The sequence below is a fragment of the Panthera tigris genome, chromosome B4, assembly GCF_018350195.1.
Source record: "Panthera tigris isolate Pti1 chromosome B4, P.tigris_Pti1_mat1.1, whole genome shotgun sequence".
In the NCBI taxonomy this organism is placed as follows: domain Eukaryota; kingdom Metazoa; phylum Chordata; class Mammalia; order Carnivora; family Felidae; genus Panthera; species Panthera tigris.
This window is the reverse complement of record NC_056666.1, coordinates 36,550,572-36,573,973: the sequence shown is the minus strand read 5'-3', so window position 1 is coordinate 36,573,973 and position 23,402 is coordinate 36,550,572. Positions and strand designations below refer to the sequence as shown.

Here is a 23,402-nt window from a genome sequence, read left to right as displayed (position 1 = left end):
GGGACTTTAGGTCAGCAAACTTAGTAATTCAAAGAGCTTGCACTCTAGATACCACATTTGATTCTAGCTGCCGTGAATGTAGGTTGGCAAGTTGGACAGGTACTGTCCCCATTTGCTAGATGAGGAATCTGAAATCATCATTCCAATATGCCTGTGCTAAATTGGAACAGAACTTTAATATAATCAATATATGTGTGTTTTATTAATATGTAGAGTTTTTACTGTCAGGAGGCCAAAGTACATTCCCCTAAAATATATAATGGAATAAGAAGCATTTTTCCTAATTATATCTGTATTCTCTTTGACCACTTAACTGTAATATTTGAATTGACTTTACATGCAAAGGCCAAGTATGTATTAGTGTCCAGTTTTACCAAAGAACATTCTTTTAGAAAATTTTCTGCTGATAGTAAATGTTCTACAAACTTGATATACAGTATTTTAGATTGTTCTTCCCATTATATTTATAAATAACATCTTTAAGGTTTGCTTTTATAGTTTTACATGTTTGTTGTAGAACATTAAAAACAAATATAACACAAAATCTCCAGTGTTTCCACTACCAGAGAACTTTCAGGGAGCATCATCCTTTTTTTTTTTTTTTTTCTCAAAATAGTTCCCATTTTCTTAAGCCCTTTAGTTTGAAATACCATACCAGCAACCTTTTGCTTCAGCAGCATTATTTTTCTTACTCTTATTTGAATTATTATATGAAGGCAAAGACAAGTTGGGAAAACTTACCTGGATTTGAAAAATAAGAAAATTAGGGAAAATAAAATAGTGATCTTTGTAGTCATTACTTAGAAATGAACCTTTTTGGGGCACCTTGGTGGCTCAGTCAGTTAACAACGTCAGCCCAGGTCGTGAATCTCACAGTTCACGGGTTTCGAGCCCCGTGTCGGGCTCTGTGCTGGCCACTCGGAGCCTGGAGCCTGCTTTGGATTCTGTGTCTCCCTCTCTCTCTGCCCCTCCCCTGCTCACACTTGCTCTCTCTCTGTCAAAAAATAAAAAAAAGAAATGAACCTTTTAGGGGCGCCTGGGTGGCTCAGTCAGTTAAATGTCTGACTCTTGATTTGGGTTCAGATCATGATCTCGCAGTTTGGTGAGTTCGAGCCCCATGTTGGGCTCCAGATGCTGACAGTGCAGAGCCTGCTTGGGATTCTCTGTCTCCCTCTCTCTCTGCCCCTCCCCCACTTATGCTGTCGTTGTCTCTCTCAAAATAAATAAACTTAAAAAAATTTATTAAAAAAAAAATGAACCTTTTAAATACATGGGTTTAACTTTAGGGTCAGTCCTACTGACAGTTCCTTGCTGTGGAAAGTTAGCCCTAGAGGTAGAATCCTCCAAATCAGGAGTTTGAATAACACAGTTGAATAACTGATGAGAATTAGAGTTGATCCTTGATACATGTTATTATAATCCATGCATTTCTGTGATTTGTCAGATTATTTTCACTAATTTTGTTTTAATTGATCTTGTCACTGAGACTATAGATGATTAAAATTTATATACTTTATTCTAACTTTTCTAGGACCTCTCCCTTCTATTTCTATATTCCTATTCCCTGTGTTTTATGTGTTTATGTGCCACTTGGACAGTATATCAGTGCAGCTACTTCAATCCACGTGGTTGCTTAGATAAGGTGGGAATAGCAAATGAGGTGATTTTCTCCATATCACCTCTCAGTATTTTGTTATTCTTACATCTTATGTATATTTTCTATACATTGCTGAAATTTTTATTTGCAAACAATTTACATTTTATGAAGATTCTAAAATACCACTAGGATACTATATAGTATTACATATAATAGTAGTGAGTTTTCTTCTGAAAATAGTTAGAAATCTTGTCTTTTATATGGATCTGATATATCACTTTTCATTTTATGTTTCATATGTACCAGACAATTTGCTCTTCTGTTATCATGCCAAAACAATCCAAATCCTTAACTCCTGTACTCCCTGAGTTTGTTTCAGAGTACTGTGATAATAGAATACCTGCCAAACTAAGCATGTGAATTCATGCCCATTCGTGGATTCACTGTTCAAAGTAGTTAAATACTATGTTGATTAATGTGTTAGGGAACAAGGCTGAACAAAAGATCTAACCAGTTAGAGCATTTGGCCTTCTTCTTAGCCAATAACTTCCTTTACCTGAAACACAGCCGAAGATGTTGACAGTAGCCTAAATTTTTCCCTAGCCACATATAGAGGCTATGGAAATAAGAAACCCCACTATCTGACTCTTCTTGTTTTCTTGCCGTGGTTAAATTGCCTCTACTTAGCTCTGACCCTGCAATGGACCAGCTCCTGCAGGCAAATCAGAAAAAAGCCAGGATGGTAAGAAGGCAATCTAATAAAAGCTTAAGAGGCAATTCAAAATCAAAGTTCAAAGACCCTGCCATTATTAAATGTTTCTGTTGCTATTTTTATGTTTCTCAGGGAGTGAAGCCTGCCAGTTTTGACAAAGTAGCAATTCCTGAAGTGAAGGAAATTATTGAAGGATGCATAAGGCAAAACAAAGATGAAAGGTAAGTTGCCACTTTTAACTTAGGTATTGCATAAAAACATAAAATGTAATGATATGTCTGAATACAATACTCAATCTCAAGTGTATTTAATATTTCACTTGTGATTAATTTCTCTATTTATGTCATGGAATATCTTTAAAATTAGCATTCTGGGGCTGCCTGGTTGGCTTATTTGGTAGAGCATGTTACTCTTGATCTCAGTGAGTTCAAGCCCCACATTGGGTATAGAGATTACTTTAAAAAATAAAAATGTTTAAAAATCTTTAAAAAGTAGGCTTCTGTCCATTTAAGGTAATATTGAGACTTGATATACTGAAATGTTGTGAAAATGTAGTGTCATAGGGTTTAAGTGAACCAGAACCATCTTAAACATAGCTGCTACATTCAGATACAACTACTTAACCTGTAGCGTCAGCGTAATTTATAAAACTCAATAGGGTTCAATCTCTTTCTAACCAGCAGATGTGTTTGTTAGTTCTTTACCCATTGAATTCTAAAAGGTGAAATAAAATCTTGGCTCTTGGAAATCAGCTCAACTATACAGGTCTTGATTTGCTGTCATTCTGCCAGAATTGAAGAGCAAAACATCAAAATTCCTTTCAGTAAAAAGAGACAAGTTTGCCCAAAGCTTAGGAGGAGATCTGGCTTAGTCATTTGTACTAACAGGACTTTTCTCAGAGGAGCGGCAAGTATCTGATACATCATACAGCTGATTCATAACCCGTCAGGCATGGCAAAGAGCCAGTGTCTGTTTATGAAAAATAATCTACCCTCACCATCCCCACTCACCTTCCAAAAAAGAAAAAGAAGACCAGCCAGTACAAATATAAATTGTAAGTTGAGTATAATCTATCTCCTTAAGAATGAGAGCAATCAGGTATATCATCCAAATTAAAGAATTCAGTATCTTCACTTCTCCAGTCTCATTCTCTTTTCATAACTCTGTTATTTGGAAGAGCTTAACATCATGATCTTTAAGACTGTCCAATAGAAATTTAGTTTGGGTTTCTAATTTTATATACAGTGTTTGGAAAGGGGAGTCCTTAATCTTCTAAGAACTTTTTTTTTTTACTATAAACAAAGGAGTATTTGTTTCCAGTCTTAAAACATATTGCTATTTCTTTTCTGGATGATACAGTTTACTAGATTACTGGTATTTTGAAACCATTTATCTAAAGAAGATTATTCCACAATCAGACTTTTTGCCTAGTACACAAATTGTTGAACAAGGAATTGAATTTATTGGGGTAAATAAAGTTGTAGTAGAAGGTAAAGAACTAGAAATCAAAAAACCTATTTTCAAATTTTGATTCAACCATTAAGCCTTCTAACTATGAGAAGATTTTCATCCTCTCTGAGCCTCCATTTCCTAAAAATCAAAATAATACCTTACTGGCTGTTGGTGAAGGATTAGATGAGGAAATTTTGTTAACTATAAATTAACATATGAGGAATTTTTGTTAACTGTAAATTTCTACGTAAACTATGGTATTTTGAAGCTATCATATTCTGTGTATTATTTGCTGTTACTAGTACATTGTTAACTAATATGAGATTAGATCACTTCGATTAAAAAGTATCACTTTCAACTTTTATTTATAAATGAGACTGTTCTGATGTTCTGTAACTTGAGATCAAAACTGTAATCACTATTTACACGGAGCAATGTAGAAATGAGTTATAAAATCTTTGTTTTTTTTTTAATAGTCCTTTTTTATTATTCCAAGCATGACAATAATCAGCCACACTTGAAAATTATGTTTTAAATTTAATGGTGTTTTGTTTTTGTTTCACTTCCCTCTCTTTGGTAGATATTCTATCAAAGACCTTTTGAACCATGCCTTCTTCCAGGAGGAAACAGGGGTACGGGTAGAATTAGCAGAAGAAGATGATGGAGAAAAGATAGCCATTAAATTATGGCTACGTATTGAAGATATTAAGAAACTAAAGGGAAAATACAAAGACAATGAAGCTATTGAGTTTTCCTTTGACTTGGAAAGAGATGTGCCAGAAGATGTTGCTCAAGAAATGGTAAATTAGCACTGATCTGCTATTTAAAAATTGATACAGACTTACAAATATTGGTATTATTGAGCAAAAAAGTTTATGAAGCAGTGTGGATGGCAGATCTCATTGATACAAAATTGTATTGATTAATGGCCCCAAAGTTATTTTTATTTAAGGAAAAGATAAATAGATGTAGATATATAAGGATGGATGGATGGGTCTAAAATGTATTCTGAAGTAATGTGAAAGACTGTAAGGTCAAATGACTCCTAATCTAGATAAACCTATAGAGTTCAAATGACAATTTATATTTTCTAAATACATAAATACTGATCAGTTATTGGGATAAACTCTATAAATACACTGTGAATTGTTTTTACTTGAGGGAGTTTTCAAGATCAATTTTTAGTAGGCAGCCTTTGATCAATCACTTTTTGAATTATGTCTAAAATATAACTTTTCAGAAATGAAACACTTCACCAATTTTAGGGTTGCCATAGTGCCTAAAATAGTGAATATAAAGAGATACTCCTAGAATATCTCTACTAGAATTTATAAGAACCATTCAATAGAAAGGGTCAGGTATGAAAGAGATATTTATTTTAATTGTTAGTTTTTTATACCATTAGAGATTTGTGTTTTTATTTGTTTTTTTTTTGTAACTTTCATGTATTTACCATGGTTGTTTCTGGTTAAGTTGTTGCCTAGTGAAACAAAGTTTAAAACAAGACAGATTAATATTAATAGTTAATGTGAGTGGGGAAATCGAGTGACTAGAATAAAATGAGCCTTATTTGGTTTAAAACCTTTGGTTTTAGGTTCCCCATTGTTTTGTTGTTATTAGGAGTGAAGGTACACCCACCCTGAGAGTTTCTACAAAGATGATGGCACCCACCCTATGAGTATCTATAAAAATGGTGGAGAAATGCATAATGCAGACCAATAATTTCACAATTTGGTTAAGACCAGTCCTTAGAGGTCTTTCTCTTCCCCCTTCTTCCTACTTTTTTCCCCACACCTGCTTCTTTTGTTTTATATTTGGTTTGCTTTCTTTTGATATTGTACTGCTTCCTAACGCACTCCTTTATCCTGTAGGTAGAGTCTGGGTATGTCTGTGAAGGTGATCACAAGACCATGGCAAAAGCCATCAAAGATAGAGTATCATTAATTAAGAGAAAACGAGAACAACGGCAGTTGGTACGGGAGGAACAAGAAAAAAGAAAGCAGGAAGAGATCAATCAGAAACACCAGGTAGAACAACAATCAAGTACTTCCCAGGCAGGAGTCAAACAGATCCCATCTGCTAGTACTGGCATGCCTCCTGCTTCTACCACATCAGCTTCAGTTTCTACACAAGTAGAACCTGAAGAACCTGAGGCAGATCAACATCAACAACTACAGTACCAACAAACTAGTATATCTGTGTTATGTAAGTATTTTGGGAAGTGGACAAGTATGCTAAGGATACTCCTAAGTGATTTTTCATCTTTTTACTCATCATTTTTCACTGGCCTCTTGGTTTGAATCATGAAGCCAATATATAATAAGAAATTTGAAGTAATTACCACTAACAGACTAAGACAGGACAGTAAGGAAATGTGATTAGGATATAAAATAATTTGGGGCTCCTGGGTGGTTCAGTCAGTTAAGCATCCGACTTCGGCTCAGGTCATGATCTCACGGTTGTGGGTTCAAGCCCTGCATCGAGCTCTGTGCTGACAGCTCAGAGCCTGGAGCCTGTTTCAGATTCTTGTCTTCCTCTCTCTCTGCCCCTCCCCAGCTCGCGCTCTGTCTCCTTCTGTCTCAAAAATAAATAAACATTAAAAAAAAAAAAGGATATAAAATAATTTTACAGGTTCCAACATCTTAGAAGTTCCAGTTTATAGATTTCTACTTTTCACAGTTCCTTAAAATAAAATGTAATTATGAAACTAATATTACACTGTATGCTAACTGGAATTTAAATAAAAACTTTTTTTAAAACTTACATCTGCAAAAATAAATGAATAAAATGAAATATAACTAATAATGAAAAATGAATAAATTTATCTTAGCTATTTGTAATTGAATCCATTAATCTGGTTCAGCTTTTTTAGCAAAGCTGAATAACATGTAGACTAGAAACTAATGCACCTCTTAGTTTTTGATTGAACTACCTCCTTAATACTAAGAATGCACTGCTCTCCAAAGTTAAGACTTTGAAAGCTACATCAAACCTATGGCTGACTAATAGCATTCCATTTTAGTTCCCTTATTCTTCAGGTAATAAGATTCTATGACAGCCATGCAGTTTTTTTTTTTTTTAAAGACATTAAAACTTTTTTCCATATGGATCCTTCATGTTTTTAAGCATAGAAATCTACTTAGTAAAATAACTAGTATTCATTTTTTATTTAGTTCAGGTCTTTACAAAGAAAAAACTAACCCTAGAGTAATGGGTTTGTGATGGGAAAATATAAACCTCCTTTTTGTGATGTATGTCTCTCTGTGTTTTTTTGGCAATTTATTTCTCCCTCAGCTGACGGGACGGTTGACAGTGGTCAAGGATCTTCTGTCTTCACAGAATCTCGAGTGAGCAGCCAACAGACAGTTTCATATGGGTCCCAACATGAACAGGCACATTCTACTGGCACAATCCCAGGGCATACAGCTTCTGTTGTCCAAGCACAATCTCAGCCTCATGGGGTATATCCATCCTCAAGTATGGTAAGTAACTGCATGAGAGAGTGTAAGCCTATATAATGAGGGCCAATAGATGTAATATGTTAATTTCAGATTCTTTCTGCTATCCAAGTAATAGCATGAGTTTGAAGTAGATAATATAGATGGTATGTTTCTAAAGGAAATAGGTTTATTATAGAGTACAATTGGAGTAGTTCAGTTAGGCTAGAACATAAACATTAATGTATGAGAATCAGCTAAACTTCCTAGGTGAAGAAACTATGTACAAGATTTAGACTAATCTGTATTTGATTAAAGATAATGCCCTCTTTAGCACTTTAGAGTTGAAACTGTTCAAATCAGCATAAGTTGGACATACAAATGATTTGAGGGTGGGTGTGTGGAGTGTTTTTCAAAAGCTTACTTACTAAAAGAATTACTAAGCATCTTTTATAAGATTTCTTATTGTATAAAACACAGGTAAGACATTCAAACCATTAGAATGCTGCATGTGAGTACTTTAGAGTGAAGAAATCCTTTATTTGTATGACCATTTAATTTAGCGCTTGTGTTCAGTTAACCATCAGTTGCTATGCGTGTTCCTGCCTTAAAGTCTGTGTTGGACACAAATTCCTTCCCCAGTATACGTTCATTTGCTTTTTCTCTTTATTTGGTATGGTTTTATTACAGATTTATTTTCAGAATCCACTTATGGAGATTATTTCCTGAAATATTTTATGCATCTATGTAAACACAGATACACACACACTGCCCCATATTTTACATTAGCCACTCTTGCTTTTCATATAGAAAGTGTTAAAATAGGTATCAGGTAATACCCCATTTCTTTTTTTGACCCTCTGTGAAGTCTTCAGTGCTAAATAAAGTACATCATCTGCTTCAGGAAGGAATTAAGAGAATAACTGGTCACTGTATAGCACTTGTGTAGTGAGATCTTTAGACAGATTTTTTTTCTCTTTCTCAGAAAGCTTTTAAATCAGAATTTTGTGGAACTTTTGCTCGACATTAAATGAAAATCTTTCTCTGTTAAGAAAATACTTCTGCTTGCTCTGCTCTTTTGTCCTACGGCTTGGAATAAAAGACATTTGTATGTTTCAGAGTCCATTCATGAGTCCTGCATTGGCTAAGTCTCAAGATGAATGGCCACAGTAACGCAAAGAAAACGACTAATACACTAATGTTTTCTACTTTTCTGACCTTTTAAAATAATTAAGTAGGGTAGAAGAATTTACAGAGACTATATAGATGTATTTCCGTGTTCTGACAAATATTATTTGTCAGCATTTCTTGTTCGTTTCTACTCTTGTTCTGGTTGATTTTTTGTGGATCATCATAACTAGATTTCTTTTTAACTATTTTTAATCTCTTTGCTTCCCTCATCACAGGGTAATGAACGTTAGGCGTCTCTATTTTAGAAAAGGAAATAGAATGATCATTTATGATTTTAAATATTTGAGCCACAAAGATAGTTATATTTATTTATTGATGCTCTAAAAGCAGACTGTTAATGACAGCCTTGCCTTTTAATGACAGTATTCTGTGGAGGTATATCATGAAGAGTCATCAAATATTGAGGATTTTTTAAATCTTATGATTCTTTTTCTTTCTTAATGCAGAAAGAATTTACTATGGCTTACAATAATATATCACTTATATGTGCAATAAAAAAATTAGAATAAAAGGGAAACAAGGGTGGAAAAAAAAATAGAACCAGGAATGAACTAAGTATGATAAGTATGATGATGCTTAAGTACTTACTACTGGTAGGCCACAAATTTCGTTCAAAGCATTCTGTGCAGCCAGTTTTGGAAAAGAAAACACAATCAACTATACAGTTCACAATACCTAACGGGAAATGACAAACTTGCTCAGGACAACTTTAACAGTATTAGGCATACTCCTTTTTAGCTGTATTAAAGTTTTTATGTTGAGACACTTCAAACTTTATAAACCTAAGTTGAATCTCTGATACGCCAGAAAACTCTTATTTAAAGTTTTACTCTTCAGAGACTCACATTTAAGGTATTTTTCCATTGACTACTTTGGTAAAACTATAGAATGTGTCTATGCTGTGAATTACTTCTAGAAAACTAATGCTTTTCCTGTTAGAAAATGAGTTTTTACTCTTTACAGATAAAGATAGGAAATGTAATAAATACTCTGAGACAACAATTTTTTTTAGTCTGATCCCTTCTAAATAGAACTGAGAAACCTCTGAAATTTCCAGAGTTCCGGCAAAGTAATCCAGTCTTAAAGTCTTCTACACATTATAATGTACATTAAACTAATAGAATTAATTCTTTCTTAATCTTAGTAAGTTTAAAAAAAAACTGTAAGCCAGTATTCATTGTATTCCCTATCTATTCTACTACCTCAGTCAGTTGGCTCTTCTTATTCATACATTCATAACAATTGATGTAATTTCAGAATATTAGGAAGATAATTGATCATTATCATGGTGGTTCATAAAAAGCCTGTACGTGGCCAACAGTGTAGAGAGCATAGTTGTGATCTGCCAGGTGTGCTTTGTGGAATTATGCCTCTCCACAAAAAAATTGGATTTGCTGGATTGGGGGAGGATGGACAGTTCTTTAGGTCAGCTATGCCCTATTATCATTGTACATTTGGTTATTTTTTTTTTCAAAGTATTGTGTTTTTCATGTGTGTGTTTGTTTTCTGTTTAGCCTCGTCGTGGCCGTAGCATGTCGGTTTGTGTTCCCCATCTTTCTGCTGTTCCCTCTCTGTCCCGCATCTCTCCCAGTGCTCCTTCCACCCCACCACCAGTGCTGTCTGCACCTCTTTCTCCTTCCCTCCTTCGGATTGCCCCTGAGGAAACTTTTGCCGAAAAGCTTTCTAAAGCATTGGAGAGTGTCCTGCCTATGCACTCTGCCTCTCAGCGCAAGCACCGACGCTCCAGCCTGCCTTCCCTCTTTGTCAGTACTGTATGTAACTGTAAACTTCCTGACAAATGAAAATTTATTACCAATGAATACATCCAGGCATCAAGAATTTTAATAAAAATTAGATAAATAAAAAGGACTACACTTATGCTTTCAGGATACCAGTTCTTCCTATAGGAAACTTTTTTGTTACAGGCTTTAAGGGGGGGAAAAAGCAAGGAGGTAATGAGAGAGAATGCTTATAGTGCCCTGGACACATATCAATGTGTACACAATAAAATTTAGTTTTTATTATATTCTCCTATCCCTAACTGACCTATACGAATCCTTGCATTTTCACATATTAAGAATATGTATTACTTCATTTTAAATTCATTGATTTAACCAAAAGCAGTTTTCTCTTTATCAAAAAAGTAACTCAAATACATTTTCTCTTCACGTCATTCTAAAGAGACACTAATGAAGCTGAATGAGTCCATTTTTTCCCCCATAGCAAAGAGTAATTGAAGACTGAAAGTTGCTTTTAATTCTTAGCGGTTTAAAGTGATGGTGTTGGCAAACTAAAACATATGTTCCCTCGTGGAAATTTGTCTCTTAGATTGATCAAATAAGGTGGGATCTTGACCCTAATGAATACATTATTTTTTGGAGGGTGCAAAAATGGTAGTTTTATTAAAGCACAAAAACAGGACTCATGGGCAGAAAGAGCTGCTGTGACCCTAGTGAATACATTAGATACACATGTAGTATATAAGATTTTCTTTGGCCCCATTTGTATCTATAAAAGATCTGTCTCTTAAAGTTGTGTTAAACACTGTGGGACCTTGCTGCTGCTTTTCCAGATAGAGAATATAGTTAACATTCTGATCTAGCAATATCAAAATATTCAGATTTGTACTTAGGAGAATGATTAGCCATATATATGTTATGGCTTTGGGATACTCCTTGAATAAACAGTAAAATGAAGCATTCTGGTCTGAAATAGAAGCCCTCTTTTAGCTGTTGTGAAGAAGCAACAGTTGAGCCATTTTGCTAACTTGATGGGGACTATCCCTACTGAAAGAATGAAATTAATCTACTCTTTTTAAGAAGAGTCCATAAAAGTGAATTATTACAGTGTACACTGTTTGCATTTGGCTAGGTAGGATTCTAAAATTATAGAGTCTTATGACTGTAACTGCCTATGTGAATAAAAAAGTGCTGTTAAGTCTGTTATTTATATTATCCTTTTCACTTGATTTGAACACTAAATTATTCACCCCTTAACTAGGATCAGAGAAGTGGACATTCAGCAATTTGACATCTGTAACATGTTTCATGTAGTAAAATTAACTGCATCTAGTTTAAGATAGATAGGGGGGAAGGTATTTCTGTCAGTAGTCAGTAGTGTGTCTTTTACTGTCCACCAAAAATACTTCTTTTGATTTCTAGTTAGATGACATACTGTTAGTTGATAATAACACTGAAGCCTCTAACAGCACAGGATAATAATATAGAATATAGGAAAACTTTGTATAGCAGATTAAAGTGAAGTACCTTTCTTATATCTTAAAAATGTTGAGCTTACTATCTTCCCTTAACTCTTACTATTTTAATTCTTTTTCCACTGATTTAAATATACATTAAGTCTTAAGAGTGAGAATATTAATTGGGGGTAAAAACAGAATAAACACTTAGAAAATTCTTCCATTTCCTTAGAGAGAAGATGTTGTGGAAAAGCAGCTCTTATCTAACGCAAAGAATCCCACAGAATAACTTTATTGACCCTGGATGTATTTAATGGATTTTTACTATGCACATAATTTCCAAAAGCATTGTTATTTCTTTATTAATTATAAATTTTGTGTAACCATTTCATAGGGTTACACAGAGCTACCCAGTTTTGCATGTCTAATGTAATTTCACATATGAATGTATGAATTACTTGTCTTATTCATGTTGATACAGCCTCAGTCCATGGCGCATCCGTGTGGGGGGACCCCAACATACCCAGAATCACAGATATTTTTCCCAACTATTCATGAACGTCCAGTTTCTTTTTCACCACCTCCCACCTGTCCACCGAAGGTGGCCATTTCCCAGCGGCGTAAGAGCACCTCCTTCTTGGAAGCCCAAACTCGCCACTTCCAACCCCTGCTGAGGACTGTTGGCCAAAATCTTCTTCCACCTGGTGGCAGCCCAACTAACTGGACACCAGAGGCCGTAGTTATGTTGGGCACTACAGCCAGTAGAATAACTGGAGAGCCAAGTGAGATACAGGTCCATCCTATGTTTGAACCAACTCAAGTTCACGGTGACTATAGACCTGGACTAGTACTTCCAGAAGAAGCTCACTATTTTATTCCTCAGGAACCAGTGTATCTAGCTTACCAGGCACAGGTGACAGAACAGTATGAGGGTATTCCATACAACTCACCAGTACTGTCAAGTCCTATGAAACAGATACCTGAACAGAAGCCAGTACCAGGGGGCCCTACCTCAAGTTCTGTCTTTGAATTTCCATCTGGACAGGCTTTCCTGGTAGGACACCTTCAGAATTTAAGATTAGATTCTGGATTGAGTCCAGGATCTCCCCTCTCTAGTATTTCTGCACCTATCAGTACTGATGCTACACGTTTGAAATTTCACCCTGTCTTTGTTCCTCATTCTGCGCCCGCTGTGTTAACTCATAACAATGAGAGCAGAAGCAATTGTGTATTTGAGTTTCATGTTCACACTCCAAGCTCCTCTTCGGGAGAAGGAGGAGGAGTCTTGCCTCAGCGTGTTTACCGAAATCGACAGGTTGCAGTGGACTTCAATCAGGAAGAACCACCTCCTCAATCAGTTGGATTACATGGCCGCCTACAGCCTGTGACTGAAGAACAGCGTAATTACCATGCCCCAGAATTGACCGTTTCTGTGGTAGAGCCTATCGGACAGAACTGGCCAATAGGAAGCCCAGAATATTCCAGTGATTCCTCACAAATTACTTCTTCAGACCCCAGTGATTTTCAATCACCTCCCCCTACAGGGGGAGCAGCTGCACCTTTTGGCTCTGACGTCTCATTACCCTTTATCCGTCTGCCTCAGACAGTGTTACAAGAATCCCCACTTTTCTTCTGTTTCCCCCAAGGAACCACATCTCAGCAGGTTTTATCTGCCTCATTTTCTTCAGGAGGATCTGCACTCCATCCACAGGTTATAGGAAAACTTCCACGATTCTTTTAAACTACCCTACTATGCATCATTACATTTAAGTTTTCTATCCCTCCTTTCCATTTATGTGGATTATTTTTAATTTTATTCGTAATATTAGTATTTCTCCTTTTGGGGGGATTATAAACTACTTGTATATAAGAACAAAATATGAGAGAGAAGCTGCCTCATTTACCTATAATATGTGCAAACCCTTGAAAAAGAGAACACAAAAACTAGAACTTTAGTCACTCGTCAAAATCAGTTACTTCTATCCATATGTAGAATAATTTCAATTTGTAGTGAGAATGTAACTGTCTATCATGTAAAGTTGACTCATCGTTGATTATTTATAAATATTAATATGAAGTATTTCTCTCTCCCTAGAAACAAACATGGCTAGTTTTTGGGTTTTTTTTTTTTTAATAGGTTTTTTTTCTGTAAAATGAAAAGAATGGAAAATAGGGAGTTTTTTAAAGAGTATTAAGAATACACAAAATTTTGATTAGTTTGGAGGAATCTTAAAAGAAAAGAAACATCTTAAGAATTTAGGAACAAATGAAAATGCCTTTTAAAATGGCATCATTTGAACAAGTCACTGTGTATTATATGTCCAAATAAAATGCTAATCCATAAAATTGATTCTAATTTTTAGCAACAAAATTGTAATCTAGTATGGGTGGTAGGATTTTTTTTTTTGTTTTTAAGAACTTGTGATAGATGTTGCAAGCTGAGAAACAGATATCTCAGGCCTTGGTTTTTTCCTCAACAAATTAAATTTTGTTATTTATGGGTATGGGCATATGTACTCTCGCAAATAAAGACAAAGTAATGGGCATAACAGAATTCAAGTGGAGTCAGTATTAACTGTCATATATTCCTTTGATATATTTTATCAAATGTATAAGTCTTATAAAATCTATATAGGAGACTTTCCAATTATATATTCAAGGCATTGCTTGGATCTTTTAAATATTCCACTCTTATAAAATACTGTATGTTCTTGATACTTTCTTCCTGTGTTCTTCACTCATAAGGGGCATAAACAATCCCAAAAGTGTACATAAAGTATCAGTTATTTAGAATAGTTCTAGGAAGCAAGAAGATCCAGAAATGAAAATTACGTTGCATCGGCATGCAGTGTACTCACTGTGTGCTCACATTAATGCACTGCTTGTCAGCCTTTATTATAAATCTTAACACACTGCCAGCCATTCTTCTTTAAACCTACCAAAGTAAGCCATCAGGCAGTAAATTTACATACTGCAGAAAGAATGAATACTTAATAGTGGTTAAGATGCAGTGACATGTGTCAAATCCAAGTAAGCTTCAAAGAAACCCCTCTAAACTGAAATGGAACACCAAAGTTTGTGGGCCTTTTCATTTCCTTAACTTACCTACGTAAGAAATCCTGCATTCATTTCTCACTTTCTCAATTATTTTAACTTAGACTTCTAGGTCAGGGTTTCTCAAATTCAACACTTGATGGTTTAGGTTGGATAATTCTTTGTTGTAGGTCGTGGTTCTGTGCATTGTAGGATGTTTAGCAGCATCCTTGGCTTCTAACTAGTACATGCCTGTAGAAACCACCTCCCCCAGTTGTGACAACCAAAAATGTCTCTAGATACTGACAAATGATCCCTGGAAGGGCAAAATCACTTCTGCGTGACAACCATTACTCTAGGTTAGTGACAATGACAAGTTTTTTACATTTTTAGTAAAAGTCACCCTAGCACTATAAGAAGTAGCAAAAGGAACCAAATTAGCACTCTCAAATACCCTTTGTCTTTAATTATTCCAATACAGGGTTATTTCACATTGGTAGTCATGCTACTTTTTCCTGATTATTATACTTTCAGTGACAATTTTATTATGAATTTTACTACTTTGGTCAGCTAAAATTATAGCCCAAACACAGCAGTAGTAAGTTAGGTTTTAACCACTAGTGGTTTTTGCGTGGGATCAGGATACATTCTGTGATATAATCTGTCTCTAACCCTTTCTTACAAAAGATGCCCCAGTGGTCTCCCATACATACTTAATCAAGCTAATGTTTCATTTTGCTCAAGCAAACTCTCAGGAGTTTGAATGTTTATTGCAAAAGCCTGACCTCTCTGTACTTACATAGGGCTTCGCTAATTTGTTGTGTTCACTTTTTTCCTTCAGGCACAGGGGCAAAGCCAGGGTCAACCATCCTCAAGTAGCCTAACAGGGGTTCCATCTTCCCTGCCCATACAACATTCTCAGCAGGTGAGAACAACTAACTCATTGCTACATTTTATATATTAATAGTAACCAAAACACTGCTTAACATCTTTTCATGAATTAGATTCCTTACGTAAATAAATGGTTTGCCATGTTCTTGAAAGAAAAATCAAGAGGCATAACATTTCTTTTAGAAACATTTTAGAAAATCTTCCCTTTTGTTTAATGTATTTTTAAATTATCTACTAAATTTAGACATATGTTGAAATTCAAAAGAATCGTTAACTGATGTTTATCTGCCTTCTTAAATACATGATTCTACACATAATCTAACAACACAAAGAATGTCAGTTTTCTTTTTATATTTGTGACTTATCCTTTTATGAGCATTTTGCTATTGCTTTCATTGTATTTGACTAATAATGCTATACTCCTTTTTAATTAATTTCTAATCTGTGAGATGGGGTATCAGATTTTATGCTGAGAGAACTGAACAGCTACGTTAGGAACTTTTTAAACATTTTTAAACTTTGATTTGGGGAGTTTATTCCTAAAGGTCCATAGAACTCAAAAGATTATAGTACAGTGCTAATGTATTCAACAGCAAAACTAGTAATTCTAAAATTAAACATGTATAGTTCATTACTGATATTAGTTAATAGCAATTATTTGCATGGGAATAAGGCTTTTTTGACACTATTGAATATTTTAGCTGTTTCAAATAAAATTGATAGCCACCACATTTGTCGTAAAAACTTCCTGATGAACTATTTCATTGACAGTTCCCTGCGAAGTGTGTTTTCCCAGCTACCAAGTCATAAATTGGTTTCTGTTTCTATTAATATTTTATTTTATTGTATTGTATTGTATTTTATTGTATTTTTAATGTTTATTTAGTTTTGAGAGAGAGAACAAGAGACAGAGCATGAATAGGGGAAGGACAGAGAGAGGGAGGGAGACACAGAATCTGAAGCAAACTCCAGGCTCCAAGCTGTCAGCACAGGGCCCGACTCGGGGCTCGAACTCATTAACTATGAGATCATGACCTGAGCCGAAGTCAGATGCCTAACCAACAAAGCCACCCAGGCACCCCTCTATTAATTTTTTTAAACAAAGCTTTTAATTTTTATTACAGATGATCTCCTTCCAGGCTAGCATGTAATCATATAGTCATTTGATACTAGTTTAAATTAGTTGTTCCTTGTACAGGATTAGTTTGGTTATACGTACATTTATGTGGTGACCAACAAACAGCCCTGTCTACAGAATTTAAAGGCTGGTAATCATATGCTTTGTCTTGCTCCTGCTTTTTCTTTCAGACAAGTAGATGAATCTGTATATAATTACAGTTAAATTTGAGTAGTCACATTTTTGCCAACCTTAACAAATTGTATTTCAGTTCTATTAACAACCTTTAATGAAAATACAAATTAAAAATTACATGAAGCTGTTTTGAGGGCAGAAGTGCTATCAGGTTCCACTCCTACTTTGTTTATCTTTGGACACAGGCCAACACCAATAAACCTGAGTAAATTTAAGTGCTTGCTCTGTTCTTCCTTCTCCAAAGGAATTTGTTATGTATATTATATGTGGGCATATAATATGTATACTTACTAGCAAATGAAGATAGTGAAACAAACCATTCAGTTTATTAGTAAGAAAAATATGTGGGGGTAAAGGGAGGACAATTCCATAAATGGTCAGGTTAAAAGAATTTAGGTAGTTGACTCTTCTGGGAAAAAATGTAGCTAAATATGGCTGTAATACAATCAAAATTTATGTGTCAGTGATGCTTTTTGTAGATACTTTTATTTTGTGAATTATGTTAAATAGAGGATGATATTTAAATAGAATCATAAAATTGGGCCCTCAAATTATATAAGTATATGCAGTCTAGAATACTTAATTTTTTCAGGGTCGCATAGCCAGTAAGTGGATAGAACTAAAAATTATAAGCCAGAATTCAACATTTCTAGAATAGGGTTTTTTTCTATATTAAAGTTCTACAGGGACTTATGATTCTGGAGAGGTACTCAAGAATCTGCATTTATTTGTTTCAGCTACTGGGATTTCATTTTTTTTTTTTTTTAAAGGTTATAAGCTCTGTCTCTGTACTATATGGGTGGAGTTTATTTTTAGATGTGAGTTTCATTTTTTTACACTGTCGGTTTCCAACCCTACCTTCGGAAACCATATCTCTAATTTTATTAGAGTGAGAAGAGAAATGTCCTTTAGCTGAAATTTACTTTATTCCATGGGTTTTTCTGGACTGTAACCAATAAGGGATTGCTTTTTTCATGTTTTGATCAAGAGTCCCTTCTAGTGGTATGTGTATCTTAATGAGGTTCCAAAAATAGCTTCCTCCTACTAGAAAACTTAGTAGCTCTTTGCCATGTATGCCATAAACCACCTTACTTAATAATTTGTTAGAGGGGCACCTGGGTGTCTCAGTCATTTAAGCATCTGACTCTTGATTTTGGCTAAGGTCATGATCCCATAGTCATGGGATCGAGCTCTGTGTCGGGTTCTGAGCATGAAGCCTGCTTAAGATTCTTGCTCTCTCCCACTGCCCCTCTCCCCCACCCATGCTCACTCTCTTATAGCTCAATAAATAAATAAATAAATAAATAAGTAAAATAATAATAATAGAGCCAATAATAATTTTATATTTTATTTTATGATTAATTTTTATACTACTACTACTATTATTATTATTTCTTATTATTATTATTTCTTCCATTGAACCTTCAGGTATTTCTTAACTTTGTGTTCAACTGAGGCTCATGAACATTTTTTCCATCAAGCACCCTTCCTTATTCAATAGATAGTACATAGTCTGTACAGGCTATTTGAACTGGTTTCATGAGGCAGGTTTATACAAAACATGTTTCCAAGTTGCTGTGCTAAACAATACCTATTTGGCTGAAGTGTTGTTTATTAGCCAGTGAGATTGTGCACAAAAAGATGACCATCTATTCCTGGCCTACCCAGGGGTGCCACTTCTCCCTAAATACTCTAAGGTATAATTGGCATACGTGCCTCTCACTCTTATTTTAAGCAGAGTGATGGTACATGTCTATAAAACTGTTATTTCTCAACAGTTCTCTCTCTCTCTCTCTCTGTCTCTCTCTCTGTCTCTCTCTCTCTTACACACACACACACACAAGCACGCACACACACACACACACACACACACACACACACACACCAGTAATTAAACAGATTTTTTGTTTTCCTAACTGAGTTCATGCTCCCAAGGACCATGTGCTAGATAGGCACTGAGGGTCAAGATGGATCAGATATGACTACTTTCAAAGAGCCTAAGTAATCTAGTAAACATATATGTCAACTCCTACAAAACAAATAAGCGTAATAGTTAAGATTTATATACAATGTGCAAAGCATTTTACCTGTATTTTTATTTAATCCTTGTATGAACTCTGTAAGTATACTGTCATTATTTTCATTGTGCAGATGGGAGAGCTAAGGTAAGATCTGGAGAAGATGAGTAATTTATCCAAGCTTACACAGCTTATAAGAGGTAGAAACAGAATTTAAATCCAAGTAGTCTGACTCCACAACTCACCACTTAACTGCATCCCAATTATGCCACCAAAGGAGAGAAATTATATCTCTTTCAAGCAGGAAGGGGAATATCAAGAAGGCTTTATGAAAGAGATAGCATTTGAACTGAACTCTGATTGTGAGTTAAACTCATGTAAGAATAAAGAGTGTTCTAGGCCAAAGTGGCGGGGGTGGGGGGGGGGGGTCAGTATAAGCAAGGTAGAAAACAACAAAGGTAGAAAACTGTGAGAACAGAAACCTTTAGTTCAGTCTAGCTAGAACACAAGTAAGTAAGTAAAGGTATAGGTTCATAAAAAAGTTGATTGAATCCACATCTTGATGTAAGCTTGGTTCTGCATTGATAGAAGTGAGAGAGAGTTAAGCATATGCTCATCTGTAAAGTGGTGTATTTTTTTCCTCAAACTTTTCCCTTTCTCTTAGTAAAGAAGGAAATGAACATATTGAAATTTTTATCATATTTGCACATTACGGGCTTTCACTCTCCTTTATTTTGAACAATAAGCAAAAAAATGTTAATGGAATAAAATAAAACTGGTGAAAACATGTGCTTGTAAGGACCTTAAAATAAGTATATGTAGTTGGAGATGTTTATAGACAACATCTGACAGAACTGGTTTTAAAATAAAAGCTAAGAAATTAAATATAGATTTGGTCCTTATTCTTAAGGGAGCAACTTCACTATTCCAGGTTCTATTGTCATTGTGAACAACTTATTCAAAGGTCACTGTAAGGAGGTAATACAAAGATTACATGAATATGAACCTATAAGTTACGACAAAAGCAAAAAAATCCAGCTGTCCTAAAGCTATTTATGATGCTTGTCACTGAAAATTTTACACAACTTACAGGGAAAGTATTATACTATGCTCCAGAAAACTAGAGCCTTTGTAGTATAGCTCCAGTGAAGATAAAGAGACTGGTTTATTATGTGGGAAGAGTTTGAATGAGGGAGGCGGAGCAATATTAATATATTATATTATATATGTTAATATATAATTTATATATATAATATATAAGTTAATATATGTAAGTAAATATATGTTAATATATTTATGTAAATGTGCCATCTTATTTAGAGATGTAAATTAATGACTCAGATAATGGTAGACGTTTCAGTGTGAATTCCTTACAGTTAAAATATATTCAAGTTGACCAAAAAGATTCTCTAGTTTTTTATTCTCCTTTCTCAGTGAAAATATGGAAAATTATTTTATAATCAGAGTTGCCTTATATTTGGATATATATATCTTATTAGTTTTTGAAAATAAATGTTATATAATCAGTAGCCAGTTGTTCCTGATTTAAGTTAAAATAAGAATACATTATCAGAAACAAGAAAAAAACAAACACGACTATTGTCATCATTGTGTGTCAGCATTTTGGGGGGTGATTTTAATTGATACAGTGAGAGCGAAGTAAGAAATAAGTATCAGGAGAACAAAAATATTTACAGATTATCACCTAACAAAATCTAGGATGTTCATTAAGGTGGTCAGGATCATAATATATATAAAACAAATAAAAATAAGTAAGTCTTGGGAATGCAGTGTGTAGCATAGTGACTACAATTGCTATGGTATTGTACATTTGAAAGTTACTAAAAGAGTAGATCTTAAAATTTAAAAGTTCTCATTACAAGAAAAAAACTGTGTGTGGTGATAGATGTTAAGTAGGTTTCTTCTGGTGATCATTTCACAACATACACCTATATTAAATCATTATATGTCAGTTAAATCTCAAGTTTTTATGTATACATATACTTATAAACAAATAGTATATCTTTTTACCAGCAGTATCTAGTTAGTTGTATAGACCAGGACATACGTAAAGCTACTGGTTGTAGCATTATTTTAAGTATCAAAAAAAATCAACCAAAATGTTCATCATTAGGATATTGATGCCATTGATAAGTTAAATGAAAATAGCATGTTAGAGAACTGTATTTATAGAATGAACATGCTTTTATTTCAATATGTAATTGTGTGTAAATGACCAGTTATATATAGAAAAAAATCCATAAAGGTGATGACCAAACCATTGATAGTGGTTGCCTCTAGAGAAACGAGGTTAGGATATTTCATTTAACTTAACGATCTGATACGTTGGCTAAGAATTTTTATTACAAGCAGCTATTGTTTTGTGTTAACCAAAACAATTTTAAATTACTTAGAGACATTAGAGAGTCTTGAAAGTCATTTGTGAAGTTCAGATTTTTGTTAGGCCAGAGGGGGCCATTAACTTATTACAAAATTTAGTTTTGGGAGTACAATTATGTACCTTACATTAAGTTTAGGTGTATTAAACCAGAATGCCTAACATGTGGTTGATTCCTAAATGTCACTTATTCCTTTGCCCTGCTTTGAATTGAGTGATTGTGTCCTTGTTTTCAAAGAAGGAAGTATCTTTTTGGCAGTAAAATGAGCAGTCTCTAAGGTATTACAACTAGTAAATGGTAAAGCTAAAATTCCACATTCAGTGTTTTTCTATTTTGTGGCTGTAATCAGAGCTATTCTTCAAGCAAATTAATTACACGGTTGCAAAAATACAATGAGAGAAAGAGCTTAAAGGGAAGAGATTGGATTTGCTTAATATAGGACCAAAGTAAGAACAGATATCAAAAAAATGGGAAAAACCAGAAGGAGATACTGGAGGAGAGAGGACCTATTTGGATGTGTTATCTAAAGATCTTTGTGAATGACCTACTGTGGGGGTAAGGGGGATGATAGGTGAAGAACCAGTAGTGACTCAAATTCTGAAACATTGGTTAATTGCTCTTCGTGGTACCATCACAAATAAAGAACACCAGAGGAAAAAGAAATAAATGTGTGAAGGGGAATTGATGAATTTGGGTTTGTGTATGTCTTGATTACTAATATTGTCATTTATAGATACAGAAGGCTTTAGGCAAACGTACTTCCTTAGAACCATGCTATTAATGACTTGAAACAAAACTGAATAATTATACTTTATTTTCAGCAGCAGGGAGTACAGCAGACTGCCCCTCCTCAACAGACAGTGCAGTATTCACTTCCACAGACATCAACCTCCAGTGAGGCCACTACTGCACAGCCAGTCAGTCAGTCTCAGACTCCACAGGTCTTGCCTCAAGTATCATCTGGAAAACAGGTAGCTCTTCATTTCTAAATAGATGCTAAATGGAATCTCCATGTAATTTATATTTTCTCATGGATAGGCTTCTATCTTCTCTAATGTTGAAATACCAAAGTTGGTTATTTTCACCACAAAAATTAATTGACAATTGTTCCTTTTGTGCACATGAATTAGTTAATGTAAATAGGTACATACTGACAGCATTCACAATCCAAAAATGCTTAACTTTTAGGTTTATCAGTCTGAAGTCAGTTGGACAAGTATTAGAACTGGTGGGTTAAGTAACAGTGCTTGGTAACTGAACCTATGACATTTTCTAGAATTGAGTTAGCTATATCTAATTATTCTAGGTTTACAACTATGCTGTATTTTTCATGCAGATTTATGCATTTTTTTCCTCTTTCATTGCCTACTGACAGTAAGTCATAAAAACCCCTTATATGGAATCATGTTCTGTTGTTCTGAGTCGTCCTTTGAATCACTTGAAAAGTGCCCTTTTGAAGGTATATTCTACTGGATGACCTATTTTAAACTTTAACGTTGGGGCTTGTTGTCCTTGTATTTTGGCACAATGTATTGTTTCTGTCGTATTTCATCGCATCTGAGATACTGTCAGTTGTCAAATGCACCATTATGTTATGTAACCAAGTACTGACACACCATTAATTGTAAGATACATCTTAGTTTCACAAAGGTTAAAATGACCAGGTGGTAGAGAGGGATGATTCCATCCTAGAGTCAGTGAAATACGGTACTCATACCTACTTTCTTTGGCCAGTGTTAGACTTAAGAATTGTAGAAGCAAAAAATAAAAATAAAAAAAATAAAGAATTGTAGAAGCAATACAGATTGAAATCTAATTCCAGTAAGAAGGAATTTCATTTGAATTTCAGTAACTACTATAATAGCAGTCATAGATGTAGTGACAACAAATATACCAATGGATTAGGGTATGTGAAATATGTCTAAATAGAGCTGTAAAAAAACAAACTCTGCTTTCGGAAGTGTCTTCTTTTATTGTCGAACGATGAAACATTAGTAAAATTTCCTACAACAAAAGATTTGAAACAGCCGGTCTGTCAGCCTCTCTGTCTCCTGTTATCCTTTCCCTATTCTTGTGTGGCACATTAACTTAAACTAATGTATGCAGGTTTGGGTTTTTGGTTTTTTTTTCCTTCTTTTTGGCTAACACATAAATCTTGCTTTTG

General features: G+C 34.6%; 1 protein-coding gene across 11 annotated transcripts in view; it reads left to right on the top strand.

Moving 5' to 3' along the window:
• Positions 1 to 23,402, top strand: part of WNK1 (WNK lysine deficient protein kinase 1) — a 162,571-nt gene that overhangs the window by 111,635 nt on the left and 27,534 nt on the right. For 7 of the 11 annotated variants that reach the window (XM_042991520.1, XM_042991518.1, XM_042991521.1 and 4 more), the window contains 6 exons: positions 2,442 to 2,530; positions 4,342 to 4,561; positions 5,633 to 5,966; positions 7,056 to 7,243; positions 15,460 to 15,543; positions 22,060 to 22,209. In XM_042991520.1, coding sequence (XP_042847454.1) covers positions 2,442 to 2,530; positions 4,342 to 4,561; positions 5,633 to 5,966; positions 7,056 to 7,243; positions 15,460 to 15,543; positions 22,060 to 22,209 — 1,065 coding nt within the window. Of the gene's footprint in view, positions 1 to 2,441; positions 2,531 to 4,341; positions 4,562 to 5,632; positions 5,967 to 7,055; positions 7,244 to 12,066; positions 13,297 to 15,459; positions 15,544 to 22,059; positions 22,210 to 23,402 lie in introns of all 11 variants that reach the window. The other 4 variants (XM_042991517.1, XM_042991516.1, XM_042991519.1 and 1 more) reach the window with 2 other exon arrangements.